Source organism: Wasmannia auropunctata, unplaced genomic scaffold (assembly GCF_000956235.1).
Source record: "Wasmannia auropunctata unplaced genomic scaffold, wasmannia.A_1.0 LD336095.1, whole genome shotgun sequence".
NCBI lineage: Eukaryota > Metazoa > Arthropoda > Insecta > Hymenoptera > Formicidae > Wasmannia > Wasmannia auropunctata.
Window position 1 is genome coordinate 1,532,779 of NW_012026795.1, and position 27,889 is coordinate 1,560,667.

Here is a 27,889-nt window from a genome sequence, read left to right on the forward strand (position 1 = left end):
TAATTATTACAGTGTTCATATTATCTTTGCTGGAGGAATTTGACATATTGAATGAACCAACGTCGTGGCAACATTGTCGCTCTGCATCTTACATATTTATGTACAGCGATAGAGATAATTTTTAAGAGGATATAACATTGTATAAGGATACAGAAGTAGCTTTTTTAACAAAGAGTAAACCATTATTTTTTAAATAATTAGGAGTAAACGTATGAGAATCAAATCGTATGTGCCCAATAGAAAGAAGATAAGCTATTACTGATGATTGCACACAGAGATCGGCTTTCCTAAATAATGCTCAAACAGCCGCAAATAATTTGGAATTAAATAAGAGCCTCTAATACGATTCAAGTAAAGTGATAAAAGTGATGCTTTGAGCCTCCTTGAGGAGAGGATGCGTAAGAACCGAGAAAGATTATGTCCTGTGATTGTAGTATCCCACGAGATTGTTTACGTTTGCTGTATGCCATATGTGACTGACAAACGAGTAAACTCGTGTACGCTTTTCCATGGTGACGACGATCTGCTGATGTGATCGTTCCCTTCGCGAGTATCTGTCGTTGCTACTTCCGAGAAGGTTGGCAGTTGGTGTCGTCTCGCGCGACTTGAGAAGCAAACAAGAAAACTTTGTGCCTGGTACGAATAATTTATTAATATTATTACTAATCTGGTAGGAATATGTACATAAAATCAACTTGTGACGTCACGTCTGACATTCTCTTAAATACTCGTTTAGTTTCATAATTTCTTTAATTTATATGCATTTATATTTGCATAATTATTTTGCGTTTAGACACGAAGGGTACAACCGACGAAGTCCTAATGCTGAAAGGAAGCTTGTCGCCGTATCTCGACACTCACAATGAAGAAGAGTCGTCTTATGTAACGCTTAGCAATGGGCCGTATGGTAAATATCATAGCACCGATCGTATCACGCTTCCGAAAATGACACAACTCAAAAGACTCGATGTATCAGTTATCACGAATGAATTAGGTAAACATTACCCTATCAATCCACAATTGTCAAAATGAACTAATTTAATTTTATAAGCAGTCCAGATTTCAAATTTAGTCCCGTGCATGTTAGAAGAATATTTTTTTGTGAAAATGACCATTTGATAATGTTAAAATCATTCTTTTTTTGCCGATATTATTTGATTAGTTAATTTTCTGTCAAATAATTTGAAAAGTAGTTTTTCCTGGAAAATTTAATTTTTTGAATTACTTTTGAAGCGGTAGATGCGGTATATAATATCAAATTCATATATTCATATATATTCATAACTTCATATATATAAAATTCGCTTTCATAGCTTACTGTTATTAGATTAATTCGTTCGTTAATTCGGCACTTCCTTGTTACAGCGTATGTAGCAGATTCCACGAGCACGGAACACAACTCGTACAATCACGTCCTCGCAGATGTATACTTTGTAACGCCCATCCTCTGCAAGCATTGTAAGTATACTATTAATTATGATTTATGGGCTTTATTATGTATATTAAGTTAGCATTAACGTAGAAGCATTATTAAAGTAAAGTTTTTCTCAGTTTATCATGTTCTGCTCTAGCCATTTATTTAGTTGCTATAAAATGAAAGTGTGAATGTACTATTTACTTTATATTGAATAATTGTAATCGTGACTTAGAAAAAAAAATCATTTTGTTGATGCACCAAATATCTACAGATATTTAAATTTATTTCGTAGGTGAAGATTATATCTGGGGCACCGGGAAAGTGGGAGTCAAATGCAAAGGTAAGTCATTACAATTCTGTAATTAGATACAATGTTGAAACTTTATTTTGCTCATTCGTGTCAGACATATTTCCTCCCAGACATATTTTACTCTATATTTTGTGTGACGCATAGTGCATCTTTGACCCGGTCTGGCAATATATTTGCATTAGAAGATTTGAAGATAGATTAGATTTTTTCTGTGCTGAAACTGTCGTCAGCAAATATTACGAAATACATATTCGATATTCACGTAGGTGGGTAAACACAGACTGCATCTGTGTTTTTCCTATATTTAAGATCTGAATAATCATTTAAATTACGCTTCAACAATAGCGATTTGTACACGATTTTGCTGAAGTATCTAAAAATTTAGCTAAATACACGTCTGAAAAGTTTTTTTATTGTATTATCAAATGATTATGTAGAACGCTCAAGCTTGTTGATCGATAGAATGTCAAAATTTTTTGCAGTATTATCACATTTCTTACGTAATTATTTTGACGGTTCAACAAAATCATTTTCTGTATCTACTCAAATTTTTATATATACTTCAGTAAAATCGTGTTTTTCGTGTAATTGCCAATTAAACGTTGCGTTATGAACAAATTACATTTTATATTGTCGTTTATAATTTTGGACTCTACAGAAGATATTTTCGCATAAACAGAAAACGCGAGATAGGAGTTATCGTGTTTAGGGGAAATTAAATTGATTAAGTCCGATTATGTGTAAAGGGAAAAAATCATCATCATCATCATTTTCGTCATCTATCGCAGTATCTTTGTTCTGTCCACGGTGAGGATTGCTCGAGAATACGTAAGCGTCGCGATACTTCCGGGACTGGAGCTAGCCGCTGGAATCGTCCGGGCGAACACCCGTTAGATCGCGGCGACACCCCCTTCGCCGGGATTCGCGCGTGTTGATCATCGATCCTCGCGTGGATCACCGTCGAGGGCGGCACCGTAGCATAGTAACACGCCGGCGACCCGCGCCCGATTTCAAGAGCGGCGTGCTATCGCGTCCCCCTTCACCTTCGCCGCCGCCGCTGCCGCCGTTGCTGCCGCCGCCACCGCCGCGCCGGTTTCTCTCGCCCGAAACTCCGCGGTCCTCTCCGGTCTCCCTCTTGGCACCGCCAATCCCTCTCCCCGCGACATCGTACGAGCCAGGACCGTATCTAATCGGAGCAACACTATCCGACTCGGGCGTAGGTATCGTTCTGCCAGACTCGTCCTATCGCGTTGCCGTACGACGTTGCGTTTCGGAAAATCGAAATCCTACGGCTTCTTAAGTTTAGTACAACGATAGCGCTGTGTGCAATCTAAAGTTTATCTACATTACATGTAGCATAATCAGAAAGAGCCGAAACACAAATACATGTAGAGATGAATATTTAAGGAAACGCCTTAAGAAGCAACTCTAATCTATGTAGATTTGTCTTTATTCGATATTTTCGATCTGTTGCAATTAATGATACTTTCGAAACGAATACTATTATATTTATATAACACCATTACGTTCGAAATTTTGAAATATTACAATGTTTCACGATTACAATGTTACTTATTATTTTATAATTTTACATTACGATAATATTTTTCATTGGTTAACTTATGGAAGATCGAAGTAGAATTTTAATTCATTTATTCGGCGAATGCACGCGTGTAGATTTTATTCTCATACTTTAGACACGATTGTTCCAATTTGGGAAAAATTACTGCATATTTTACATTCAGTTTTTTAAACTATTGATTATGAATTTGATGAAGTATTTTCGCTTTTATCTGTCTCTAATCGCGAATGCTTCGTGAGAAACACGAAAGTTCGAAGATACTGCAGCACATTTGTTTGTAATTCAAATATTTATTTTTACAAGTGGAATGTAAAAGAAATACAACATGAATGAAAAGAAACACTTGCTAGTTTTTAAAGTCAGCGTCTTGATAAACACGTTGATGATTTTCGCTCGCATGCTTCGAGTAATAATGGTGTTTATAATATTCATTCGTATGCTACAAAATGAACTTTATGAGTCATATGTCACGAATTTTAACTCGTACGGCCAGATTATTGGTCGCCTGTCATGCCAAATCGATGACAAAAGTCGTTTGCAAGCGCGTTGCGAGATATGGAGAAAATACTTCGCGATAAAATGCAAAACATCACTTAACATAGTACGCGGAATATTATGTATGCATTCGCTTCCTGACGCTTCGGCCTTTAAAAAAAACCGAATCGCAATTCGCTTTTGCTTTTGGCTAGGAACGTTCCTCTTCTATCCACATCATTACGTTATTATCGCGTTATTTTCGCATTGACAGTCTTATCCGACATGCCGCCCTCCACGTGTAACGCGAACTCCCGTTGTAATTAGATCAAGTAACGTGCAGGCTCTCGATCGAGCCACGTGACGATCGATTACCCGGCCGATTATATTGCCCGATATCGCCCGGCGAAACCTATAATGATGACTCCGTCTAATTCTGATCCTCCCCCGCCCCCCGTCTAATTGACCGCATTATCATCACGTTACATTATCTCTCCCGCGTAATCTCGTAAATTGCTACGGAGAATTTCGAGACTGTCCCATTCTCCGATTACGTCAAATTTTAACGATGGATTTTGCGAGAAATTTGGAATTTTCTTCAGAGAGAATATTATTATATATTTACTTTTCGGCATAAATAAGACCTCAAAGGAAAATCCCATTGGAGGAAGGATTATTTGAACTATAAGAGGTTGAAGAATTATTCTATACCTCTAGCGATTCTTTTCCGAATGTAAAGTTGAAACGACGTACTTCTTTAATGATAAATGACAGTTTGACTCTCGGCTCTTGAATCTTGCGAGTCGAGGTCTTTTTTTTTTTTAATATTTATACGCGGCGACAAGTCTACTTTGGGTCAAGTATTTCTAAAAATATACTATACGAAAACCGGCGCGATCCGGTTTTCGGAAGTGGCAAGGGCTAACCGCGCGCTCTCTCTCTCTCTCTCTCCTTAATGTTTTTGTTGCAAAAATCCTCGCGCGCGCTCGACGTAACTTCGCACGCGCGTGCATGTGCGCGACGGCGGTTTTACACGGCCGAGGTGTTTCACTCTCCCTGGGACGTAGTGTAACGTTGCGAGTGCGGCCGTTTCGCTCGCGAAGGAATAGCGCTGGCACGTGGTAATCCTTGAAAATCGGCGCGTTCGATTATGAAGCCGCGAATGGGCAAGCGGTGCCGGCGCGCGAGCGAGCGAGCGAGCGAGACGCATTCGTACGCCCACGCCACTTCGCATTTGCATCAAACGACAAATTGCTGAGCTGCTTATCGAACGCTGCGAAATCCAATTTGTTTTTTTTTCTTTTTCAGAATAATAGTCACAGACGGTAGATATTTGGTTTACTTCGACGTAAACAAAAAATCTATAACTATAAACAAAGTCAGAACATGTAAATGTACCGTGAGAATCCCTATTTCTACACTCCGCTTTACACTCTCTTGCGAGACGGTTGCGTTCATGTCGAACTTACGGACAAAAATTGCGCGATGTTAGAAGGAATTGTTGGGATAAATTGAATTAAAATCGTATCAAGTTCTATTTTCAGAGAATTTTGACACGTCGATGTTGCTTCTACTTTTGGATCGACTCTTCTCTCTAGAAATATTTATTCTTAAAATAAACTTAAATATCGATTATAATTCTTGCAATTCTTATAAATCAGACTTGTAGTTTTGTGTAGTCTTGTATTCGACATTTAACAGTTAAGACTAAAACATTATGTTGCTGGCAGTGTCTACCATTAAAACTAGACTATTAAAGCCATACGTTTAATTAACACTTTTCACTTTCGAGTTAGACATGTTTTGATTGCGTCTACGATATCCGTACATCACGCTCCGACAGTTTGATATCTTTACTTTTTTTATTTAGCGCACGTTTTTGGCTATCGACATTCTCGCGTGATACGCGCACGATAACGAACGGTGGAGAAGTAACTTTTTAACAATTAAGGATATAAAGAGTCACGCTCTCTCGAGGTGAATAGACAATCGCGATCCTCTTTTCATCTTTTCTCTTTTATTTTGTGACAATTCTTGCCTTCCGTAATTGTACTCCGGCAATATACGTTTACTCGATTGGTACGACGGAAGTCGTACGAGATGAAATATTAATTGATCGGGTAATTACAACACCGCCGCCGTTATGCGACGACCGCGAGTGCAGCGCGAAACATTCAGGAGAGGATTTAATTGGTCGCCTTCGCGTGTACGCGCGTCCCGGTAAATTTTCACGGTGCTCTTCACGGCGCGCGGCGTACGAAACGGCGTTTTCGTGGGACACGCTTCTTGCCAAATTGCGATCAGCTGCTTCGGCATAAATCTCCGACCGGTGTCAACGGAATACCTTCGCGGAATAAACACGCGCGAGAGATACGCGGGGCGCGGCGGGGAGGACGGAGAGAAGAATTTATTGCGTGCTCTGGGATAAATCCCATAAGTGCATTAAAACATGGGACGAGAGTCCGGAGTCCGGAAAAATTGCGAGTGGAGACAAAATTGCGTGCGCCGCGCGGTACGCATTACATTTTATCACTCGCGAATTATACGTGTGAGGTGTCGGATTTTTTTTTGTTTTCTGCAAACGTAAAAATTCTCGTGATTACATATCCGAACGTAAATTATCCGCAGTGTCAGTTTTCTCTTTTATAAAGAGTATGTAAATACGCATTTCGGAATTTCATTATTTCCACAGTTCTCTACTATTCGATGTTGAACAGTTGATAACTAGTGAAGACAGATAGAAAATGGAATTTATCAAATTAATTGAAAACGATTATAGCTTTCATCATTTGTTTTCTATTCGCATCCCTCAAATTCAAGTCTAGAATTGATTAGTTTAATTACAAAATACATACGTTATTATAAAATGTCTTGTTTACTCAATTTCTAATACATTCGATTTGAGGGCAATTAAAAAAATACTTCTCTCTCTCTCTCTCTCTCTCGTGGGGCTTGTTATCTTCGTGTCGGTTCGCGGTCCGTGCAGCCGAGGGCGCATCGCGATGCATCGACAACTCCGTCAGTTGCTGGCAATAAGGCTAAAAAAGAAAAAAAAAGAGAAATAAAAAAGAAACATCGTGGGTCCGCGATGCGCTTCGCTTCCTCGGCGCACGAAGCTGTTTCGAAGGACAATCGAACGGGGTCAAAAGTCCTCGCGTTGCTACGCGAAACGTTACGAAGCCATGGAAACGAGTCGGTCGCGCAAGCGCCTCGCATTTTCCCTCCCCGGATTCCTCCCCCTCCCTCCTTGCCCCCCGCACAGTCCCCTCCTCTCTTTCGATTTTCCGCGATTTCCGGCTGAGCAAGTCGCGAGTTTTCCCACTTCTCGGCCTTTCAACATCGAAATCTGGTTGCTTCCTCCCGATGCGTAACGCGCTTCGCGTTCACTCGACATTCTGCACGTTCGATATGACGAACGTTAATTCGCATTTCGAGTATCGCATTATGACTTTGGTCATTATTATTGCACCTCGCTTATAAATATGTATATCACGCTTACACATCGTTTCGTTATTCAAATTTCTATTTTTAATATGAACTTCATCCATCTGTCGAGTCTCTCTATTTCGAACATGAATATTTATAATTAAGGAAAAAGACTATCAATTGAACGCATGACATGTTTTGTTTGGCATTTTAAAATTGATAAGTAAGATAATAAAATTCGGAAACATTAAAGACAGTATGTACTAATACCAAATGGAACTCTTAAAGGATTTAAAAAATAATTTGCAAAAGATGAACGAAGTCTCTTAATAATTCGAAATCGCTAATCTGCAAGTTAAAATGTCGTTCACTTGTTTATTGTTATTTTTTATTTAACTTGTAAATTTAAACTACATTTTTACAATATATTCGATGTTAAATATCGTACTGTTTAATTACGACTTTTATATTTAACACTCCATGACTTTTGTGTTTTGAAGTGGCCGCTTTTAACGTAAATGCGCTAAATGAAAGTAAGAATATTAGTAAACGTCAATAGGATAAAAATCGTGTCGGCAGATGATGCATTTGGCCTCTCAAGGGTGCATGTGCAGCGGCGCAGGTGAAAATGGCGATGTCGCAACTACGGCTGTTGACCGCTACGAAAGTCGTGTTCTTGACTTGCCGCAAGACTTTCTCATTACTCGTTCAGTAATACCAGCTATATTTTTTAGTCAATTTGAAATTGGTTCATTGATTAGCTTTGATTCACGATTGATACTCGTTGATACTCATTTTTTTCTCTTGTTTACTTATTGAAATTTTTCGAACCTTTAAAAATAAAAATATTAAAAGAACAATATATATATTTTTGTGATATTAGTTAAATAAGAGACAATCAAACTACCTCAATTTTTTTTATATTTCAACGTCGAAATATCGATGCAGTCGAGAGAAGCATATTCATTTTTGCTAATTAAATGTGTAACCGATAAAATGGCATTTTAACATCGCGACGAGTTATATTTTTGCCGTATGACGATCCGAATTATAGCGTGCAGGAAGATGTTTGTCCGCTCGCTCGTGTCTGCGATAGTGATCGATCGGTCAACGGAACGCCACGCGACGAATATTGGGTCAAACAGCACGATCTAAGTTCACCACTCGACGGCTAAAAATGGTGCCACTGTTCATTGACTTCAAGGATGACTTCAATCAATTATTTGCGACTAGGCGTAGTGGCGTAGTTCTCTTCGCCGGCCGCGTTGCAAAGCCGATACCTGCACTCGTAAACCTTAATCCTTCACGCTGTTGTCTCTGCAATGTATCGGTCACGCTACATTTCGCCGTTTGCGTGCGATAGATTGCGTGCAACGATGTATAGTCTGTCATTGCATCCTATCTGTAGATATCGGATTGCGCTCTTTGATCATTATTCATTACCAAGTGACAGGGAAAACCTATCACTCTTATACCGAATGACTATCCACGCATTTTTTTTGAAGACTTAATTTATTTTAATTTAGAAAGGCTGTCTGTATTAATTTTTTTTTATATTAAAAAAATTCTCTTTCCATCTAAAACTTTAATATTTTTATTATACATTAATACATTAAATTTATTTTTTTTAAATTAACTGTGCATAGAAGTTTGCATAGAAGTTTTGCTCTTTTAACTGCTTCCTGGAAAGAAAACCACGTTACGAAGGTATTCAAGAGTTCAGAGAGCGAAGAATATAGGAAAAGTTTTACTGGATGTCTAAAACATCATGTGTAGTAAAAATTTTCTCTGTAGATTATATTTATTATGTCTTATATGTAATAATCTGTAAAATGTGTAAACAAATTTTCAGTATATTAATAGACTCTTATCTTTTAAAGTTTTACTGGATGTCTAAAACATCATGTGTAGTAAGAATTTTCTCTGTAGATTATATTTATATCTTATATGTGATAATCTGTAAAATGTGTAAACAAATTTTCAGTATATTAATAGACTCTTATCTTAATGCATGAACTCTTGAACCTTTGAGTATCTTTGTGCCTATTAATTTTTGCGGTACCTCTTTTTTTTTGTCCATCAAAAAAGTGATACCTGCGAGCGCTAGCACAGATTTACAGCGAAAATTAGTTAATATCCGATTTTATCTCCCTTGACTAACTTCCGCGCCGGTTTGTCATATCCGCGGCGCATCACCGCACTTCATTTCACACGCTCGATAGCTTTTTGATAGCTGATTGGCAGTGCCTGCAGTCTATGGCCTTAATCGACCGATTTCCAACGACAAAACCTTTCTCTTCTGCACCATTTGTACGATTTACTGTTGCGCTTCGGGCCGCGCAATTATCGCCAGCCCTGCCTGAAAATCGTTTTGTCCCGTCCACATACACAACTGTGCGCCGTCGTAATCGCATTGAGGATTCCATTTCCCTGACAAATTTCCAGCCGCAAAAAATAAAGACGTATTGCCAGTTTTAATCAAACGTTTAATTAAATTAAAATTTACGAGAACTTACTATTCTCGCGCGCACCAAACTCAAATTAGAATTACAAATTAACGTTTTTGTTTTTTTTTGTAAATTCTTTTCACATCAAGCTGTTACACTTTCGATACTTGATCAGTCACAACGATAATTTGTACGATAACAAATACGGAACAGTAAAATCAATTAAAGGTATGATTGTATCAAATTCTTAAAGGATATTGATACTTTACGTAACAGAGAAGAGAGAGAGAGAGAGAGAGAGAGAGAGAGATCGAATTTACTGATTATTTTAACATACCTTTTTAATAGGTATAAATATGCGATATCAACCGTAACATGATTCGATTATTTATGCGTGAATAAACCGTCCCAATCACTATGAAATGATTTATATCGCGGATCAAATTCTAATACTAACTATTAGCCTTTTTTCTTGCGCACGCGGTGCATCGTTTCACTTCACTTCACTCGCTCGATAGCCTTTTGATAGCTGCTTGACATTGTCTGCAAACTATGGCTCTACTAATCGATCTACTTGAAACGACAAATTTCTTCCTTCCGCATCGATTCCCTGTTGCAGTCATCAATAAGTGTCCTTACTGTCTGCTGAAAAATTGATAGATTCGGAAAGACTCGAAGTCTTTTAATTCTTATACACACGTGAAAAAGAAAGGATAAATATCTCTTCGCTTTCGGGGTCGAACTTTTGTTTACCGTACTTTTAAACTCCGCGATATCTCCCGTGTAAGTGCAACCCGAAACTTACGCGAGTAATATAAAAATAGCTGGGGGCTTTTTCTCAGAGGTATTTCGCGGACTCCGATACGAAGTTTTCGGCGGATTTAGCGTAAATTCGTTCAATCCTCCTATCGATCCTCGGCGGAATGCATCCCCGTGCCGGCAATCTCGATGCATCACTGCACTTCACTGCACATATCTCGTGCGATAGTCTTTTGATAGCGGGGCCTGTAGTCTATGGCCTTAATCGAGCAATTCCAAACGACCGACCTCAAACCCTTCCTCTCGTCTCTCTCTCTCTCTCTCTCTTTCTCGCTCTATCTCGGTTTATGCAATCGGCACATGTTGCACTTTAGCCCGCGTCGGTGCAAATCGAGATGCAGCGCGACCTCGGGACTCCGGCGCGTTCGGCTCCCCCCATTGTACGGGACGGATTGTCGCGTCGTTTACGATGGACGTAACTCGAACTCTGAGAATTCAGGGATGGTAAAACTCGGGCGATAAAGTTCAAGAATTTTATTAGCGAGGGACGCGTGGACGCGAAATTGTAGGAAAAGAATTCAAATATCTTGAAGTGCCCTTTAAGAACGGTGGTTTCACGTGGTTTATATGCTACGGCTGTCTCTCGAAAGAGTTAAAGACTTGAAAATTCAATATATCAAGCTCCGAAAGAATCTTCAAGTTCCATGAAAATCCTCGTAATCTCAGACTCATAAGAATCTTCAATTCCACCAGATTCGAAAAAGATCGTTTGTCCAAAGATGAATCTCGCGAGAAATTTCTTTATCAATTTTTTTTTTTAATTTTAAATACGATACATTTTTCGTATGATGCTAATACACATGTTGGACGTTTAAACGTTACGTTCACATCTCTAAACGCGTGACGAAAATAACATCGTAACTTGGCAAAAAGATTGGAGTTACCTAACGATATTTTTTAATCGGTCGCTCACCGCGGTGCGTCTCTACGAGTCCAAAATTGCGCCTCTTCTTTCGCGTCTCGCGATATTACCTTTGCCGCCAGGCACTATAGCATTCGTGCCGAAAAGGGAGCAGTGGGCCGAGATCTGTCGGCGTATTCGCAAGTCACGCGGCTTAATGCCTCGCGGAGATATCCCGACGTCATCTTGTCGGCCGCGCGAATAAAAGCGACGGAAAAATGCACAAGCCTGACGTAATTCACCGTGCCGCGCTGCCGTGTTCTAGAGGAGCGGACTAATTAGACGTTGCTGGCCATAATGAGGAGTCCCTTGCCGCCCGCGACAATCGCTCTTACATGATCGCGTATGTAAATCGCCGGCGAATTGACTGAGGAAAATTGTCGGCTAATATAATCGTCACGGAAGCGACATCGAAACTAGATAACTCGAGTCTAGATATGCACATTGGCAATTGAAGTATCATGTTAAACAAGCAGATTCTTCTATAGAAACGACGTAGTATAATTCTTAGTTTAGAAATATGTTTGAATTTTGTAAAGTTTTTTTTTTTATAATGATAGTTCAATCAGGCTAACGTGCTTATAGCATTTTATTGTTGATGTGTAAATAGCATGAAGTTTTATAAAATTTTAATGATGTAAAATAACTTGCGTGTTTACCAGAAAATATTAAAATATCTTAAATTTCTTAAAGAGTACATATATACATAGATATTTTTAAATTTTTAAGATATTTTAATATTTTCTGGTGGTACGCAAGTTATTTGATATCATTATCAAATTTTATATACCTCCACGTTGTGTTTTATATATGTATATATAAAACACAACATATATATAATTTTTTGATCTTATCGATAAACGGTATCTCTTAATCTTGTCCTCTTTTAGATACATTATCAGTCTTAATCAGTTTAAGTGTCTTCATTTTAATAATTTGTAGACCCGGAAAAATATAGATACATCCACGAATTTTTATCCACGAATAAACGATAAATGTCGCGATCTCGATTTATTGTTTGTTCACAGATAATAGATTAAATGATTTCTCATCTTTTTTTCTCTTATGGTGATAATGATGTTTATATATATATATATATATATATATATATATATATATATATGTATAAACATAACTTATAAGTTTATATAAGTTATATATATTTATAAATTTATATAAGTTTATATATATATAACATTGGCATCCATACGTCTTAATCTTATCCGCGTGTAGAGATAGAATATCCCCTTTAACCTCTTTGGTACTACCGTCGACTTTAGTCGGCCGCTGTCGTAAGTGCTTACGACGCTCATTAAATAATATTTGATTTTTAATTTGAACGTTTTCAATTAATGTTTTTTTTATTAAAAGTAAATAAACCTTGTGTACAAATCAATAATAACTTTATCAGGGAACGTGTACACAAAGATATCCGGTGATCTTTACATAGCGATAAGTAACTCACGAGTTTCGTCTGCTGCTCTCGCGGATAACGCGACGAGTGTCCGCCGTACCGAAAAGGTTAATCTTATCCGCGTAACGTCTTAACAACACCGTCTGCGATGATCTACGATGAAGCCGTGAGGCGGAATTATTTCGGGAAGGATCGAAGATCGCGCGGTACTTTTTCATTTTTATCGCGACAAGGGGGAGATCTGCATTGCGACACTGTCTCTCCTGCTCTTTTTGGAAGCTCAGCCCAGCATCCTCGTTTATCCGATTCCAGCGCGATGATCTATACGCCATAACTCCGGCTATCTCATCCCCTCGGAGGCTTGATGTGCGTATGGATCACCCGGATTGGAGGGAATGAGAGCGTGCGGATCGAAAAATCGTGTGATCTAAATTCACGGATAACGTAAAAACGTTGTCTGTGAGGTAATCTCGATCTTGCGTGGGTGCGTAAAAAAAAGATATAAAAAAACAGCGGAAATTGTTTTTTGTTCGACAGATTGAATTAGTTTTTTTGATTTCGAGAAGAATGGAAATTCCTTTGGCGAAAACAAATATTTTTTTAGCACTGCTAGAAGTTATGAATGATAAAAAAATAATGCTAATTTGATTGAAAGAAATTATTGATATCGTTGACTCTTGCGCATTGATATTTGTTTGCTATATTTGTATAGTTTTATACTTTATCTATATTTATCTGTATTTATTTGTATAGTTTTATACTTTATTAATCTTGTTATAATCTCTGTCTAATTATATCATTGTGTATTTTGTGTATTTTAAGCAAATTAGCACGGATAGCACGAATAGCTTTCCACGAAAGCTGATAAAAGAAAACGTTTCAAAGAATAACATTATAAAATTTTGGCTTTGAAAATTACGACAGTGATGTAATTTAAAAGATTGACAGTTTAGTTAAATTAAGTTGAGACTTTAGGTACATGCATATCAGTCGTCAAAAACTTTCCTAGAAACAAGCTCGGTTCTCCTCTATCAAAACTGGATCAATCGTTGAACTCGAAACAATGATAAAGCCACCACGAAGTCTTGAACACTAAATTCACCCATCTAAAATCCCCCAATTATATATCTTTATCCCCAGTCGCGCTCTCTAATCGATATTAGAGAACCACTCCTGAAATTCTCTCCACGCGCTCCCGCGCTCGACGCGCTGAAACGTCGGCCTTGGCCGGCTGCTGCGCTCAAGGATTTTGCATCCTGGGCGTCGATGACGTCGCTCGCGTTGTCCAAGGGTCGGAAAACTCGGAAATGGATTGGACGGTGGGGGCAACGAGGCTCGTGTCGACGTGCACGTAACTCGTCGATGCATGTATAGCCGCGCTATTGCAATTTGTCTCCGACAGCCGCGTATATCTTCTGGCATATCGATCATACGACGAGATCTCCTTTTTCCGACGTATTTGTTTCTTTTTTCTTTCTTAATCTTCTCGATCACTCGAGATATCGTTGATATTGTTAATGCAATACAACGTGCTTTATTGCTTACCTGTAATTAGCTGCTTTTCCCGTCTTTTACACAAATGCGAGACTTGAAAATTTAATGCCACGCCAAGTGCATTGGCACACGCTCGTTCATAAGTATAATATATATTGTAATATTTTTCCGTTCCCCGCCAACTGACATTCTTTCAGACGCAGTTTTCTGCCGGCCGGTCGCGCGGTAGTTATCGTCGAAGGCGCGTTTTGTCCTCGGGATGCGTCCGTTCGGTGACACTTTGTATAACTCGCCGTCGTGCACGCTCGTACGTGCATTGCCGCTCGTACGCGAGCTCGGTATCAGGTCGGTCGATTAAACTAAAATTAACTCGTCTAGCTCGCGCGAGCGAGTTCCCTCTTTCGGTGCACGTTCGAGCATTGCGTTCACGTCGACATGTCCTTACATCATCCTGGAACTGCTCCTAAAGGTCTCTGCGTTATCCTTCATACGCCTTTGATGGTCCATATCAATGAAATAAAAAGCTAATAAAAGTTGCTTTTATATTAATTTTAATTTTAATAACGTTTTCATATTTTGTAGGAAATCAATTAAAATTTTTAGCCTTATAAAAATCTATTATATTATTTATTTATTAAATTTTAAATTTTGTAATACAGATTTACAATATATTTCAAATTTCTGTTTGTTTAAAAAAATTTTGAAGTTAGCAAGTTTATACCTTTTGAATAGTGAAGTAATTATTTTTTTTAATTTTCCATAATTTTTATTATTTTAATTATATGAGTCGTATTAATAAAAATAATTATTTATTTTGAATTAGGAGTTTATTCTCGAAGCAAATTTCTTTCAAATCACATTTTATTGGCAACTTACTTGACTCAGCAGAGGGATTTTTATTGTAAATTAATTATTACTTGAAAGTTCATAATTGCGCAACAACTATATATTTATAGGTACTTAATTTTACAGTCACACCTCAAGGCGTTTTGTCTCGAACTAGTCTCCAGCGCTCATTCGAGAATATTTTTTTTTTCTGAATAATAATGAAAGATAATCAGTCTAGACTTTATTTTATCCTTCGACATCTAGTCGATAAATGCGTATCTTTAGTCTGCCCGAGGCGGTCTTTGTGAATCTATTTTGCTCCCATATTTGAGAGAGAACTTCTGCCTCGAGAACGAGATTAATAACTAATGTCGATTTAATACTTTTTTGTGCTAATATATAATTACTACTACAGATTGTATTTTTTCCCCTTCACAAAATGCATTGCCTAACGATTAATTTTTTGTGATTTCCTTACATGTATAATGCCTTATATAACACGGTGATCTGAACAACACTTCTGTCGTTCAATTTGAATTCACGTAATACGCAATGACATTTAAATATACGCGTTGCTTAAAGATAAGCGTTTAAACAAATACAAAGTGTGTTCTAATATAGAATATTGCTCCGTAATATATATATCTATAATTTTTTCTTACATCTAAACGGAATTTTCAGTTTTTTTTCGTTTTTTAAGAAACGTTTCTTTATAGCAGGCATATTAAACAGAAATTTTCAAAATTTTTAACGAAGCTCCGATATGGACGATTCGATGTCGAGATTTTCTAACTAATTTACATCAAAAACGTCATTTATGCAGATTTTACAAGAAAATACAAAAGTAAGAAGTATATAGTCTTGCGATAAAACTGTTATAAAAGTATGAAATTTTCTCGTTAAACTTCTTAAGTATATATCGATTATCTCGATTAGTAACGTATGATTTATATTGCACCACGAAGAAATTAATAAATCTTGATCGGTCCGTGATGAGAATTTGATCATCGTCCAAATTCGATTATCGTCTTGCTCGACCCCGTTGCATCCTACTGGTGCATTCTTGAACATACATATTTTATTTAGCCGCTGCGGTACCTTTCTATTCGCCGGGATTTAAAAATTTTATTTAGCCACATGCGATTTATCGCCAGCCGCGCGAATTTTTTAGCGTCACACAAATGAGGATTGGGAAAACCAGAAACACATTTAACACTCTAGGTACCACTGCAATTGTCAGCTGGTATTTATTCCTTTACATCTATTTAGCGTCGCATTTAGATTCATCTATTTAATTTCAAGCTTCATATGTCTAATATGAAAGTAGTGTTATTACGTAGTTCATCACGCTTAATAATAAGCGTGCAATGAGAACGAATCGATGATGTTTACTTTCTACAATCTACTTGTAGCTAAATAGGGTATAACAGGGTAATTTGGATAACAGTAAGCATTTGCAAGAATTACTTGATTACGATTTTTGACGAGCTCAAATGTAACTCACATATATTCCTTTATTTATATCCATAACGAATCCGAATTTTGCATCAGAAAAATCATTATAGGGTACAGCGGGGTAATTCGAATAGTGGGGTAATTTGGATAACAGTAAGTAATTGCAAGAATTTCAGAAAAATAAGAGATTTTAAGATACATTTCATTAAATCAGACATTGATCTCTTACCCTATAATGATTTTTTTGATGCAAAATTCGGATTCGTTATGAATATAAATAAAGGTATATACGAGTTACATTTGAGTTCGTCAAAAACTGTAATCAAGCTTTGCTTTTGACGAATTTCTTAATTTTAAATTTTAATAACAGAGCACACGGTTAGCTTTATAATTTCACATTAATTTTCTCTACTTTTTCCTCGACGACGGAATCGATCAGTGGTGGCTTGCGAGAGGCTCGTTTAGCGTGAAACGCGGCGTTCGCCGAGAACGCGCGAGCCTCCCTTTTACGCCGCGACGACGCGAAACGCGGCGAATGGCGTGGCGTGTCGTACGTGGACGCGCGCACGATTTTCTTTCGTCGTAATTTCCGTTGCAATTAGCCTACGGCCGCGTTTCGGGGAATGCCGGGATGCACGCGACGGAGCTGCATTGATTCGCAGATACAGAGGCAGCGCAGCGGAGGCGCGCTCGGGGCGCGGAGGTCATGGGTAATGGAGTGCACCGTCACGTTGCTATGGGAAATTCGGGATTCCCCGGGTTAAGGGTCGAGAGGATGGCCGGCCGCGCGATCGAAAGGCTTCCATCGGACAATTCGCTGTTTATACCTTTATGCCTCATTGTTTCGTCGGACGCGTCCGACGGTTATGACAAATTAATTAGCGTTGAATTAATTTGTTTGCGAATAAACTACAGACGAATAAATTGAGTGAATTGAAAAAAAAAGAAGTCACATTTATTTGCGCGATCCAAACAGAACGCGGCGGGGGGGGGGGTGATAGCAACATTTATTTGTCTTTTTAATTAAACGATAATTGATGAACTTTATATACTTAATTAATTGCTCTACAAGCTGCGGATATGCGCCAATTAATATTTGGTATATTTGATTATTTGAATTATTTCTGCATTGTGTGCACGGCAAGATTTAAATTAAATTTATAGATGGTGCAACTCAATTTATTCGCTTAAATTATTCCTTTTCTGTTCCTGCTGTTTCGATAAAAGCGCGAATAATCGAGTCGGCAACAGCGAATAAATTGCCACTCACGGCATAATTTTAAGAATGTTACGAACACAGCTTGATATCGCTACGGCAAACCGGGGGACTCGTCATCGATGGCGATTGCGTGCCTAATTATCGGTATTCGAGGTATCCGCAGTTCGGCGTGTTACATAACGTCACGCCATTGTAACGCGACGCGTTAATGATTCCTCGCTCGGCTCCTCGCCGCGCGATTTTGCAAATTGCGACATGACGATCCATCGCTGGTGCGACGACGCACGGTCTCTCTCCACACTGGCGGCAATCCTCGCTAAAGAGCCCGGCAATCGATTCGCGGAAGGTGCACGAGCGGGTGCAACATTCGCGCCGCGATCGAGATAAAAGATAACGGCGGAGTTTTGGGGCTTCTCACATCGCGTCGACGCGTCTAACTTTTTTCCGTGACTAAACGGGGCAATTTTTGCATCTCGCGAAGGATATCTCGAAGATTCTGAATACCTTATGCGCGCTAGTCAGACACACGAATTACGGCATTACAAATTACAAAAATAGTCTTATACAATTACTCGATTGTTAATTTTATTTTTTTTTAAGTTTTAAATACAATTCGAGTAAATTTTGTCTTTATATTTTTATAATTTATTATAATCATAATAAATTTGTTTTGATTTTATCAACAGTAGACTTTCCAGATAGGTATAGATGAAAAGAGCTAAGGTTTCAAATAGATTATATGAAAAGATTTAAAAGATTCAATTCTTTTTTTATCGCGCTTACGAATTATTTTCCCTCGCATTAGTCATCCTCTCTTTAGTCTTGCTTAAGAGGGATGCTTAATGGAGACACAGAAATCTGGGTTATAATAACAGTAGCTGAGCATGATTTTTGTAACGTAATGATAGACATTTCTCGGTACAGATAAATTAATGCTAAGCCAGCACGAGCGAATGCGCGATTGAGTTTCACTCGTCGAAACTGCGAAGTAGCATTCGCGTTTATCGCTTCGTCTAAATCGTGAGGTTCTCGCAAAAGTTAATCGCAGTGACCAGTGTACTTGAACAAAATGTGATCGCTGCAGGTTGATGAATTTTATTTGTCTTCATGGAATCGACTTTGCTTTGCTAAACTAATTAAAGAAGGAAAAAAAAAGATTTGCTCGGCGTCAGCCTGTTTTAAAAAATTGCTGCCTGTGTGTTTTCTTAGACCATAGATATGATCCGGGACTTCTGTCGGTGCCGTGCCGTCTTTAAACGTGCCACGGTGTGTTCATAGCGACGATTAAAGGCGTGTAGATAGGAGTCGACGTTTCGATGAAAGATAATCGCGATACCGCGAACGCGTGACGACGTTGATGAGTAGCGCGATGCGAAAGGAAATCCGATTTAAATGGCTGCACTAGAGCCGATTAGGACTTAAATCAGGTTAGGCTCATATTTATCGTGTGCACCTCGACAGAAAAAATTGCACTTCGTCAAATTACCGTCGTAAATTTTGCAAAACGGAATATTTTTTTAAATAATTGACACGAACTGAATAGTAATGCGAGAAGATATATTATCGCACTGCCGTACAATGAAACTTTTGAAAAATATAGATTTTAATTGAGTATATTGGAGTATATATGGAACATGCATAAATGTGTGTTTACGAACTCTATTTTATATAATTAATTTTACTTTAATAGAAGTTTTATAAAAGCGAGATTTCTTGTTGGAAGATGTCGCATTAGGAATCGTAAAAGCGTTTATTTTTCGAGGAGTTGTAAGCGACAAGAAGCATGGCGGATCCGAGGGAAGGAGGAGGGGGAGGAGGAGGAAGGGAACATCCTATATATATATCTATATATTTTAAATTAAAATACGTAACGATCGCTCTCTCGCATAACACACGATGCGGCTTCCGTCGATCATTAAATGCAGCAGCACAGCCCCGATGCGGATGGCCGCGCCCGTATAATACGGAGTGGACGGCCCGTTTTTGCTCCATTTTGCCCCCGCGATACTTTCGTACCGCACGCATCACGTGCACGTGAAACCTGCGCTGCAACCTCGCTGGAGCCTCGAAAACAAGCGCTCTCCCTTGCTATTTATCTTGGCTGTGACACGGAAGTATCTAACCTTTTGGGACCTTCGGGTATTTTTAAATTCGATAAACAAGTACACGAGAGTAGAGAAGAAACAACATTTTTTTTCTTTACGTTCTTTTCTCTCTCTTTTAATGGCTAGAGATAAATACTTCTTCGATTTTAAATAACGAGCCTGAAATAATCGTCTGTCACGAAGGTAATAATTTTTTGAGATTTATTACGCTTCACGATGCAAAAGCTAAAGCACATATTACGCATAAATTTCGTCGTTCGATTGTAAAAATATGAGCAGCAGTATTTACGAACTCGTTTGGTTTTTTAATTATATCTTAACGTACACCTGTTCTTTCGCTTTAGAATTTGATGAGCGGAGTGCAACGCATTTCGACGGATCAGATCTTGGATTTTGCGCGTTCGCGCGATCGACCGGCTGGCCGGCCGGTCCGTCGGTTGCTCGGCAATTCGCGTCACGATCGGTGGAATTTGCGATCGCCTGCGGATCGGCGTCGTTCGAATTCGCGGGCAAACACCCGCCGCAGGCATCCGGGATCCCCAGGTTTTTGTCGCGTGTTATTTCAGCTGCCGGTACGGACTGTAACGTAGTCGGATATTATCGGATGCGATATTCGTGAGTGCGCCTCACGTGAGATTAGAGATACCTAATGGCGAAATCGCCGTGAAACGCGTTTCACAGTGCGTTTTGCAAATCGTAGCGGATGAGAATGCAGAGCGACGTGTCCGACACGAACGATGCAATCGGTGATCGTTATCGCTAGAAGGATGATGAGAGAAAACATTAATAGCGTTTGATTTTTTTTTTATTAAGGGTCACGCAAGTCTCACGATATACAGAGCCAATTTTTTGATCATCGGAATACTTTTCAAGTAGTCAAATATGTATTAAACTATTCGATTAAAATACATAAGATTTAATTAGGATAACATTAAAAGAAATAAATATCACAATATACTTGTTTGTTTTATTTTAATATAATTGAAATATTTAGAGCTTTTAAAAAGTTGGGGAATAACGTATAATATTTATAAAAAATATTACATGATTTTTACGTTTCACTTTTAGAGACATATATTTGGCGATAAACTTGGCGAAATTATATTGCAGGTGTCTCGAATAATCTCGGGATGTAAAACTCGGGATTCATGCATCTCTAAAATAAAGATATTTCTGTAAGAGAAACACTTTTTGTTTTTCCACGTTGTTTAGCCACGTCGTTACAATTCTTTTCGAGAGACGTAAAAATCACACTTCGAAGACTTGAATAATCCCAAAATAGGATCGCTCCAATTCGCCGAGTAATCACGCTTAAACATGTCCTCACAACCAGTGAGAAGGCGCGTCGTCAAGGGAAAGAGAGAGAGAGAAAGAGCACTCTCGCACAATCACGACAATCGATCCGCCGAATTTCAATAAAGGGCACCGGGTCTTCGCTGGGCGAAGGGACGACTGTGCGGCGTGGGCGGCCCTGTGACCTTGAACAGGACGTGCCTGTCGCGATGCGCACGCGCGCTCGCCCGCAGGGTTCGATCATCCTTCGTCGCCGGGGGCCCTTCGCCACACCGGCTGGCTCGGAAAGTCGCTTTTCACTTTCACGTCCCTTTCCCTGTCCCTTCGTTCGCTCGTCCGCCCGCCCGCCCGCTCGCCCGTTCCGCGCAGCGCGCTTTTACGATAAGAGCGAGTGCCAGGTCCGCTCGTAAAAGGATCTCGTGGCAGGTTGCGAGGGAAGTGCAATCGAGATCCATGGTTTGGAAAAAAAAGAGAAGACAAAATAATGCGTCTCGCGCAAACTATCGCGTACGAAAGGTATCTACGTTAACGCTCGATCGAGTATGCAGGTTTGATCAAAGGGCCAACCTCGTGTCTCCCTTTCTTTGAGAGCATCCTCGAAATTCGGGTTTAAATTGCCTCGTTAGCCGGTCTTCGCTTTCTTCTGCCCAGCTGGCCGGAAAATCAAAGCTCTCGGATCACTCGAGAATGTTCATTGGATGTTTGCTTATCAATGTAACATATAACATAGGTTTATTACTTATTTTTATATTTTATTTACGCACACTTGTATTATTGTTTTATTATGTATTACGTAATAATAACATAAGGAAACGCGTATCGATGAACAAAACATTTATTTAGTAGATACTTCCGAAGAAAATAATTTGAAATACGCGAATGCGAAGAATAACAAATATCTTGCATTGTATTTACTTTAGCTAAAACGACAAAATTTTTATTTACGATAAAAATTAATGACGGTTTTAATTTAAAGACAGCTAGAGAGTATCTTTAAGTAGAGTTATATAATTAACTAAAAGCGTCGATGAAGCTCTTTGTACCTTTTGTACAAAGAAGGGATCAAAGAGGGTTGGGATATTTTAAAGAAGACAAGCCACTCCTAGACTTCCTTATTTTTTTAAATATAATTAGGACACGATTTTTTTTTTATTAATCGTTAAACATCTGGGATGGCTTTGATCTTGATTACATTAATTAATTTCCAAGCGGATTTTTAATATATTGTCATTGTTGCTCTTTGCTTAATTATATACATAATAAAAAGAACATCTTTAAGAATATCATAGAGATCCGTATTTGTTTCGAAGATGGTAGAATTTTGTCTGACACGAATGAGTTTCATGAGAAGGATCGAACACTTCAAACAGCGAGTACATTCGTTGAGTCGATTCTATTGGCGTACGTAGCAGAGTTAAAACGTACAGTTCCCTCGTTACGCGATCGCGTCGTATTGTCTGTTTAATAGCAATCTTCGTATGTGAGCAGACAAGTGTTCGGTCCTTTATCGCAGCTGGTCTTATTGTTAGATAAGAGCGAGCCTCAGTTGGTAGACTGATTATGACGAGTAATTCTTCATTAATCGCTCCGATCGCATTATACATTAGGCAATCGATCGAGGAAGTGTCAACGTTCATGCCAGATAAAGACGGACAATGGTATTTTTTTTTCCAAGTGCACTCTCGTAATTTTTGATAAATTGCAATGTTTCTCCTTACCATTTATATCTCGATAATAAATGTTGCGAGGCTACATACATAATTTTCTTGTATTTGTATTATGTAAAATCATATCGGTATTATAAAAAGTGATATTATAAATGTTGCAATTTTGAAGAGAGTGTCCTTTGGTCGACGGCAGTAAAGTTTTAATTAATTTTTAATTAACAATTATTTGCAAATTGCTTTGTGTAATACTGAGCTTAAAAAGAATATTTTTTTTACGTGATTAAGTACGTCCCGTTTTATAAATTTTAGAGCAAAATTTGTCCGCCTTTGTTTCTGGGATTTATTTGTTTAATGACGCGTGGGCTTGATTGAACATTATCAACCTCCGCCAGCCATGCGTGCCACGTTAACTATAAAATTCATGTCAACGCTCGCTCTCGTTGCCCGATCAATATCCGTTGCGAAGCGGTTTTCTCGCGCGCGCCCGCCGCTGTTTCGTTAAACAAATAATTCGCGAAAAAAAAGCGAGCTACAGCGAAAAGCTCGCATGGAAACGAATGGAACAGCGAATCGAATTTTCGCTCGTCGAGGCTGTCGCGCGTGAAGTCATCACGAAGAATCGATTAACCTCATCGTCATGATAAACCGAAAAATTGATTCCAATTTCGAAAATGAATGCCACGGCTCTGTAAAAAAAAAAAGAAAAAAAAATCGACAGGAAGACGGATGATATGATGGATTCTAAACCAGTTTGCGTTCGACGATCACGGCACGAAAACTTCAGATTGTGTTATACAATTCCAAACGAAATCTCATTTGTCGAATATATATGCGTAAGGATATAGCCGCTATATCCAGGGGAATATCGAAGCAACAACGCCCGTCTTCTTTTTAGAAGAAGCTTATCTGGAAGATGTAGTCATCGTTCTCGAAGAACCGAAGAAGAGTGCAAAAACAGAGTAGTCGAAGCTTATTCTTCGAGACGTCGACTTATTTTTCTCACTGTGAAATTCCAGCCGAGTCCGTGCGGGCAAGATGAACCTCGAAAACTGCTCCAGTTTTTCCAGGACGGCGTCATCGGCTTCCGAGCCTGCTGGAGGAACTGGCTGTGGAGACAAAGACCTTCGGAGTACGTCAGCAAATCCGCGACTGAGCTCCTCTTAAAGCACGACCGTGCATGCATCTCAAACACAACGTGCTCGCACAGTCAAGCATCTTATTTTCAACATTCCAGAAGCGATTCCAACGACTTCTTATGCCGACACAATCGGATACGATCGTTCAGAGCAGCGAGGAGTTTTTGATGCTCCGAGCAGCCGCCGCCGTTCCGAAATCGTTTCGTCAGAGGCGATCGATGAGGAGAATGCCTAATGTTTCGGAAAAACTGTACCTCCTAAAATTCACAAACGAATTACTTTTGTTCGCTACATTTTCTCTGAATCAATCTGTCAAATCGATCTGTTATTTTTGAGTTATTTAATCTGTACGATTGCTGAGGTGAAGAGTCGAATCGCGAGTTAAATCGAATGGGCCTTTGTTGTTCACGTAATTTTCGTCATCACAGAGGTCGACCCGCTGATTCCTAATACCAGAATCATTCAGCGAGTCGCGACGATTCGATGCCGAAGGGCTCCGGGAGCTCCTCTGAATTATATCATAGACCTTGAAGGGGACGACGAGCGATTCCCGAGGAGCGCCTATCCTCGATTCGTCCAGCTCGGTCGATCCGCTCGTCGCCTATAGGAATGTTCGGCAGGAAATTTCCATTCCGGCGGTTCGATCGCGGACCGAAACGAACGGCTCGGGGCTCCGGCGTCGTTCCGGTACGAGTCTGCATCGGCGTAAAGGCCACGGGAAGAACCGACAAATGTCGGAGATGGCCGAGGCGTCGTTGCGCCGAACCACGAGCTACCCTCGGCAGCAGCTCGCGGCTGGCTATGGCTATTGACCGAGCTTGGCGGACCGGCCGGTCAGCTGTGCGCCTCGCCGGCGGTGTGGTATTCTCCTCCGCGGCCAGGAAGAAGCCGTCCACGTAGACGAGGCGGTGTGTCGTTTGGGCCGGCGAGGATCAGTCGGCGCGAGTCAGCGACGGGGAAACCGGAACACGAGCGAACGTCCGTCCAGTCGGATTGAAGGAGAGCCAAGCGGGGACTCTCTCAGGAGAGGAGTCCGGCGGCGACGGTAGTGCTCGAAAAGACCGCTCGGTCTCCGGGCGTAGGAGACAATCGCGGTAGAGAGACGGTCCCCCGGGGAGCCGCGCGTTCGTACATATGTCCGCGAGTGGAATCGAGGGACGAGAGAGACTGATTACTCCGGTCTCGCCGTCGTCGTCATCGTCATCATCGTCGTCGTCGTCGTCGTCATTGTCGTTGTCGTTGTCGTCAATGGATCGGTCCCGGTGAAAGCCCAAAACGTGCGAATCGCTCGCTACACGCGCTGCGGCAAGTAAAGGCAGCTGGAGTAGGAGAGTGAACCAAACGGAGCGGGAGTTAAAGAGAGCTAGAGAGAAAGAGAGACAAATATACCGAGAGCGGAAAAAGAGAGAAAGAGAGAGAGAGGAAAGGAGGGACTTGGCTCACGGGCAACACTCGACATGTAGAGTCTGCAGAGACCGACCGGCTGTGCACGGCCAGTGCCGGAGACGATCATACGAGAGAGGACTCGAAAGAGAAAGAGAGAACTAGAGAACGGCAACGAACGGTTTCGAGAGAGACAGCGAAGAGGTGGGAGGAGACGGGAGAGACAAAGAGAGCAAGAGAGTGAGAGAGTGAGAGAAAGAGAAAGATCGACCGAGTGTGGGAGAGACACCGAATGAAACAGAGCGAGAGAAAGAAAGAGAGAGAAAGAGAGAAAAGGATAGGCAAATAGATAGGTGTCGTGTACGTATGCGTTGACGAGTGTGCCGCCGCGACGTGTGTGCAGGTGTGTGCGCGTGTTACAGGCAGGCCGCCGGCACAAAAAAGTACAGGGCCCAGTGGACTTTTCCATACCGGAGGAGAACTGCGTGCATTATACGTACGTGCGTGCATCGTGCGTGCGTGCGTGCATGCGTGCCGTCCGCGCGCGTGTCTGTGTGCGCGAGAGTGCGCGCGCCGCCTTCGCGGACCGCGGACGGACACGCCGGCGAATTTTCAGCCGAATTATACCTGCAAACGGGGACGGACGGGGACCGATCGACCGACCGACCGACCGATCGACCGACCGACTCTTCTCGCGGTCTATCCGCTGACCTCCGCTAAAAGAGGAGAAACGGGCGAAAGCAGATAGAGCCGCTGCGAAGGGGGTAGCTAACTCGGTTTCATAGAGTGCGCGCGATCAGGTGCGAGAAGAGGAGAAAGAGAAAGAGAGAGAAAAGGAAAAAGAGGGTTGGATCACCCCGGGAGGGAGAGACCAGGAGGTTGGACGTCGCGGCGCCGACGTAGAGAGGATACCTTGCATGGACGGCTTTACCGGGTGGAAGCGACCGCGAATCGTCGACAGCGAGAAGAGGAGGTAATAGGATCGTCCACCAGCTGAGGTCTACCTTGCCGGCCGAGAGAGAGAGGGAAGGAGGGAGAAAGAGAGGACGATAGAGATAGCGAGGGAGCGAGCAAGCGAGTGAGCGTGTCTGGTACATAGGAACTCCGTTCCGACTCTGACTCCTCCGCCGCCACTAACTCGCGGTCGGTAAAACGTTGGGACGACGGCGGCGGTGATCCGGTGAGACACGGCCGTCCGAGAACGCACGGTTGGCAGTCGCGGCCTTCTGGTGGACGTGATAAGGACGAGCGGCGCGATCCGTTCCGGCGAGCGAAGCGGTCGGCCGTGCGAAGCACGAGAAGGAGCTGCAGAGGGACGACAGGAAGGAAGGAAAGAAGTGAAGAAACGATCAGCGGATATTCAAAGGACGTGGCTTCTTGATCGGAAAATTTGGTGCTGCATTTAGTGCTGCGTACTCCAATTGTGCCGATACCCAGAAGACCGAGGAGGAACTTGAAGAGGAGATTGAGGAAGTGAGATATTGAAGAAGACAAAATCCTCGCGGAGGAGAATTGCAACAACGACGAGGGAAGATACGAGTCCTCAACATTGATAATCCGGTACTACGTGGACTTAATCACGGCCGACGGCACGAAGAAGGCAGGAGGTAGCCAAAAGGAAGAAAGGAAGTAGCGGAGTGTCCTTGATGGGCCATCCGGCGCTACGTGATCGAGCTGTGTCGCGACCGACATTGGCTCGGCTCCGTCGCATCGAGGGAGATTAGAGGCGACCCACGTTTTACTCGCTTCGTTCGGCAGACAACGAACGCCAGCGAGGCGACGAGAGGCGACGAGGGAGAGCGGCGAGAGGAGCGAGGAGAGGAGAGGAGAGGATCTACTTGCTGATCAGCGCGAACCCCGGGCGATAAGCGGCTCCCGTCTCGAGTTGACGAGCCGCTGACTCGGCGGACACGGGAGCCGGTTGTTTCAACGCTATTAGCCCACGATGACTCCAATTATTCGCGAGTGAGACTTCCACGTTCGCGCGACGGTCTGTCTGCCGCCCGATCCCGGCCGTTTCGCGACCACCCGGTGCGCTCTGTGCCGGTTTTCTTAACGGAAACGAGGACTCTCCCCGACTTCCACGTGTACACGTCGATTGAGAACTGCCGATCCCCGGATCCTCGGCAACGTTGACGGACGGAGTGGTGGATCGGCTACGTTTCGGAAATCGGTCGGAGATGCGCGATCGAGCGCGCCGAGGGATCCCTCTTTCGAGCGATCGCACGCGCCGTGGATCCACCTGGAGCCTCGGCTTGATCCACCATTATTAATTGCTCCGAGGATAATCCGGCAGCGTCGTTCCAACGGATTAATTCGTCCGGGACGAATTTCCAGATTAACGGACGAGCGATCGGCTCGCCTCCTCGGCTCCGCTTCATCCGGGATTACTTCGGGATCGCGCTCGATAAGCCACGAGGATTCCCGTACGCTCGCGCTCGCGCTCGCGCGAGGCTTGAAAATCGCTCGGTGTCGTTGCTTGACAAAACCGGTTTCGTTCGGCTCAGCGAATCTCGGCG

The 27,889-nt window shown here is 41.3% G+C and overlaps 1 protein-coding gene and 1 long non-coding RNA gene across 3 annotated transcripts; one reads left to right on the forward strand and one right to left on the reverse strand.

Moving 5' to 3' along the window:
• Positions 1–14,825, reverse strand: LOC105462684. The gene is made up of 3 exons (XR_976091.1): positions 14,336–14,825; positions 1,319–1,447; positions 1–604 (listed from the first exon to the last, which is right to left on the reverse strand). It is a non-coding gene; the product is annotated as an uncharacterized LOC105462684 (long non-coding RNA).
• Positions 555–26,695, forward strand: LOC105462683. 2 transcript variants are annotated; one of them, XM_011709482.1, is made up of 5 exons: positions 555–636; positions 794–994; positions 1,366–1,458; positions 1,710–1,757; positions 23,868–26,695. In XM_011709482.1, exons 2-5 carry the CDS (start codon positions 823–825, stop codon positions 23,888–23,890), a joined length of 336 nt encoding a protein of 111 aa, XP_011707784.1. In that variant the 5' UTR covers positions 555–636; positions 794–822; the 3' UTR covers positions 23,891–26,695. The 2 variants fall into 2 exon arrangements, with proteins under 2 accessions (XP_011707784.1, XP_011707783.1); XM_011709481.1 differs by lacking the exon at positions 23,868–26,695 and having other exon boundaries at positions 1,710–2,100.
• The last annotated feature ends 1,194 nt before the right edge of the window (positions 26,696–27,889 follow it).

What these genes read in the sequence shown, in the direction of transcription:
- LOC105462683 (XM_011709481.1), top strand. Translation starts at nt 823, where the DNA reads ATGCTGAAAGGAAGCTTGTCGCCGTATCTCGACACTCACAATGAAGAA. An exon ending in AGTTATCACGAATGAATTAG is followed by an intron (nt 995 to 1,365) that starts GTAAACATTACC and finishes TCCTTGTTACAG; the next exon opens with CGTATGTAGCAGATTCCACG. An exon ending in GCCCATCCTCTGCAAGCATT is followed by an intron (nt 1,459 to 1,709) that starts GTAAGTATACTA and finishes TTTATTTCGTAG; the next exon opens with GTGAAGATTATATCTGGGGC.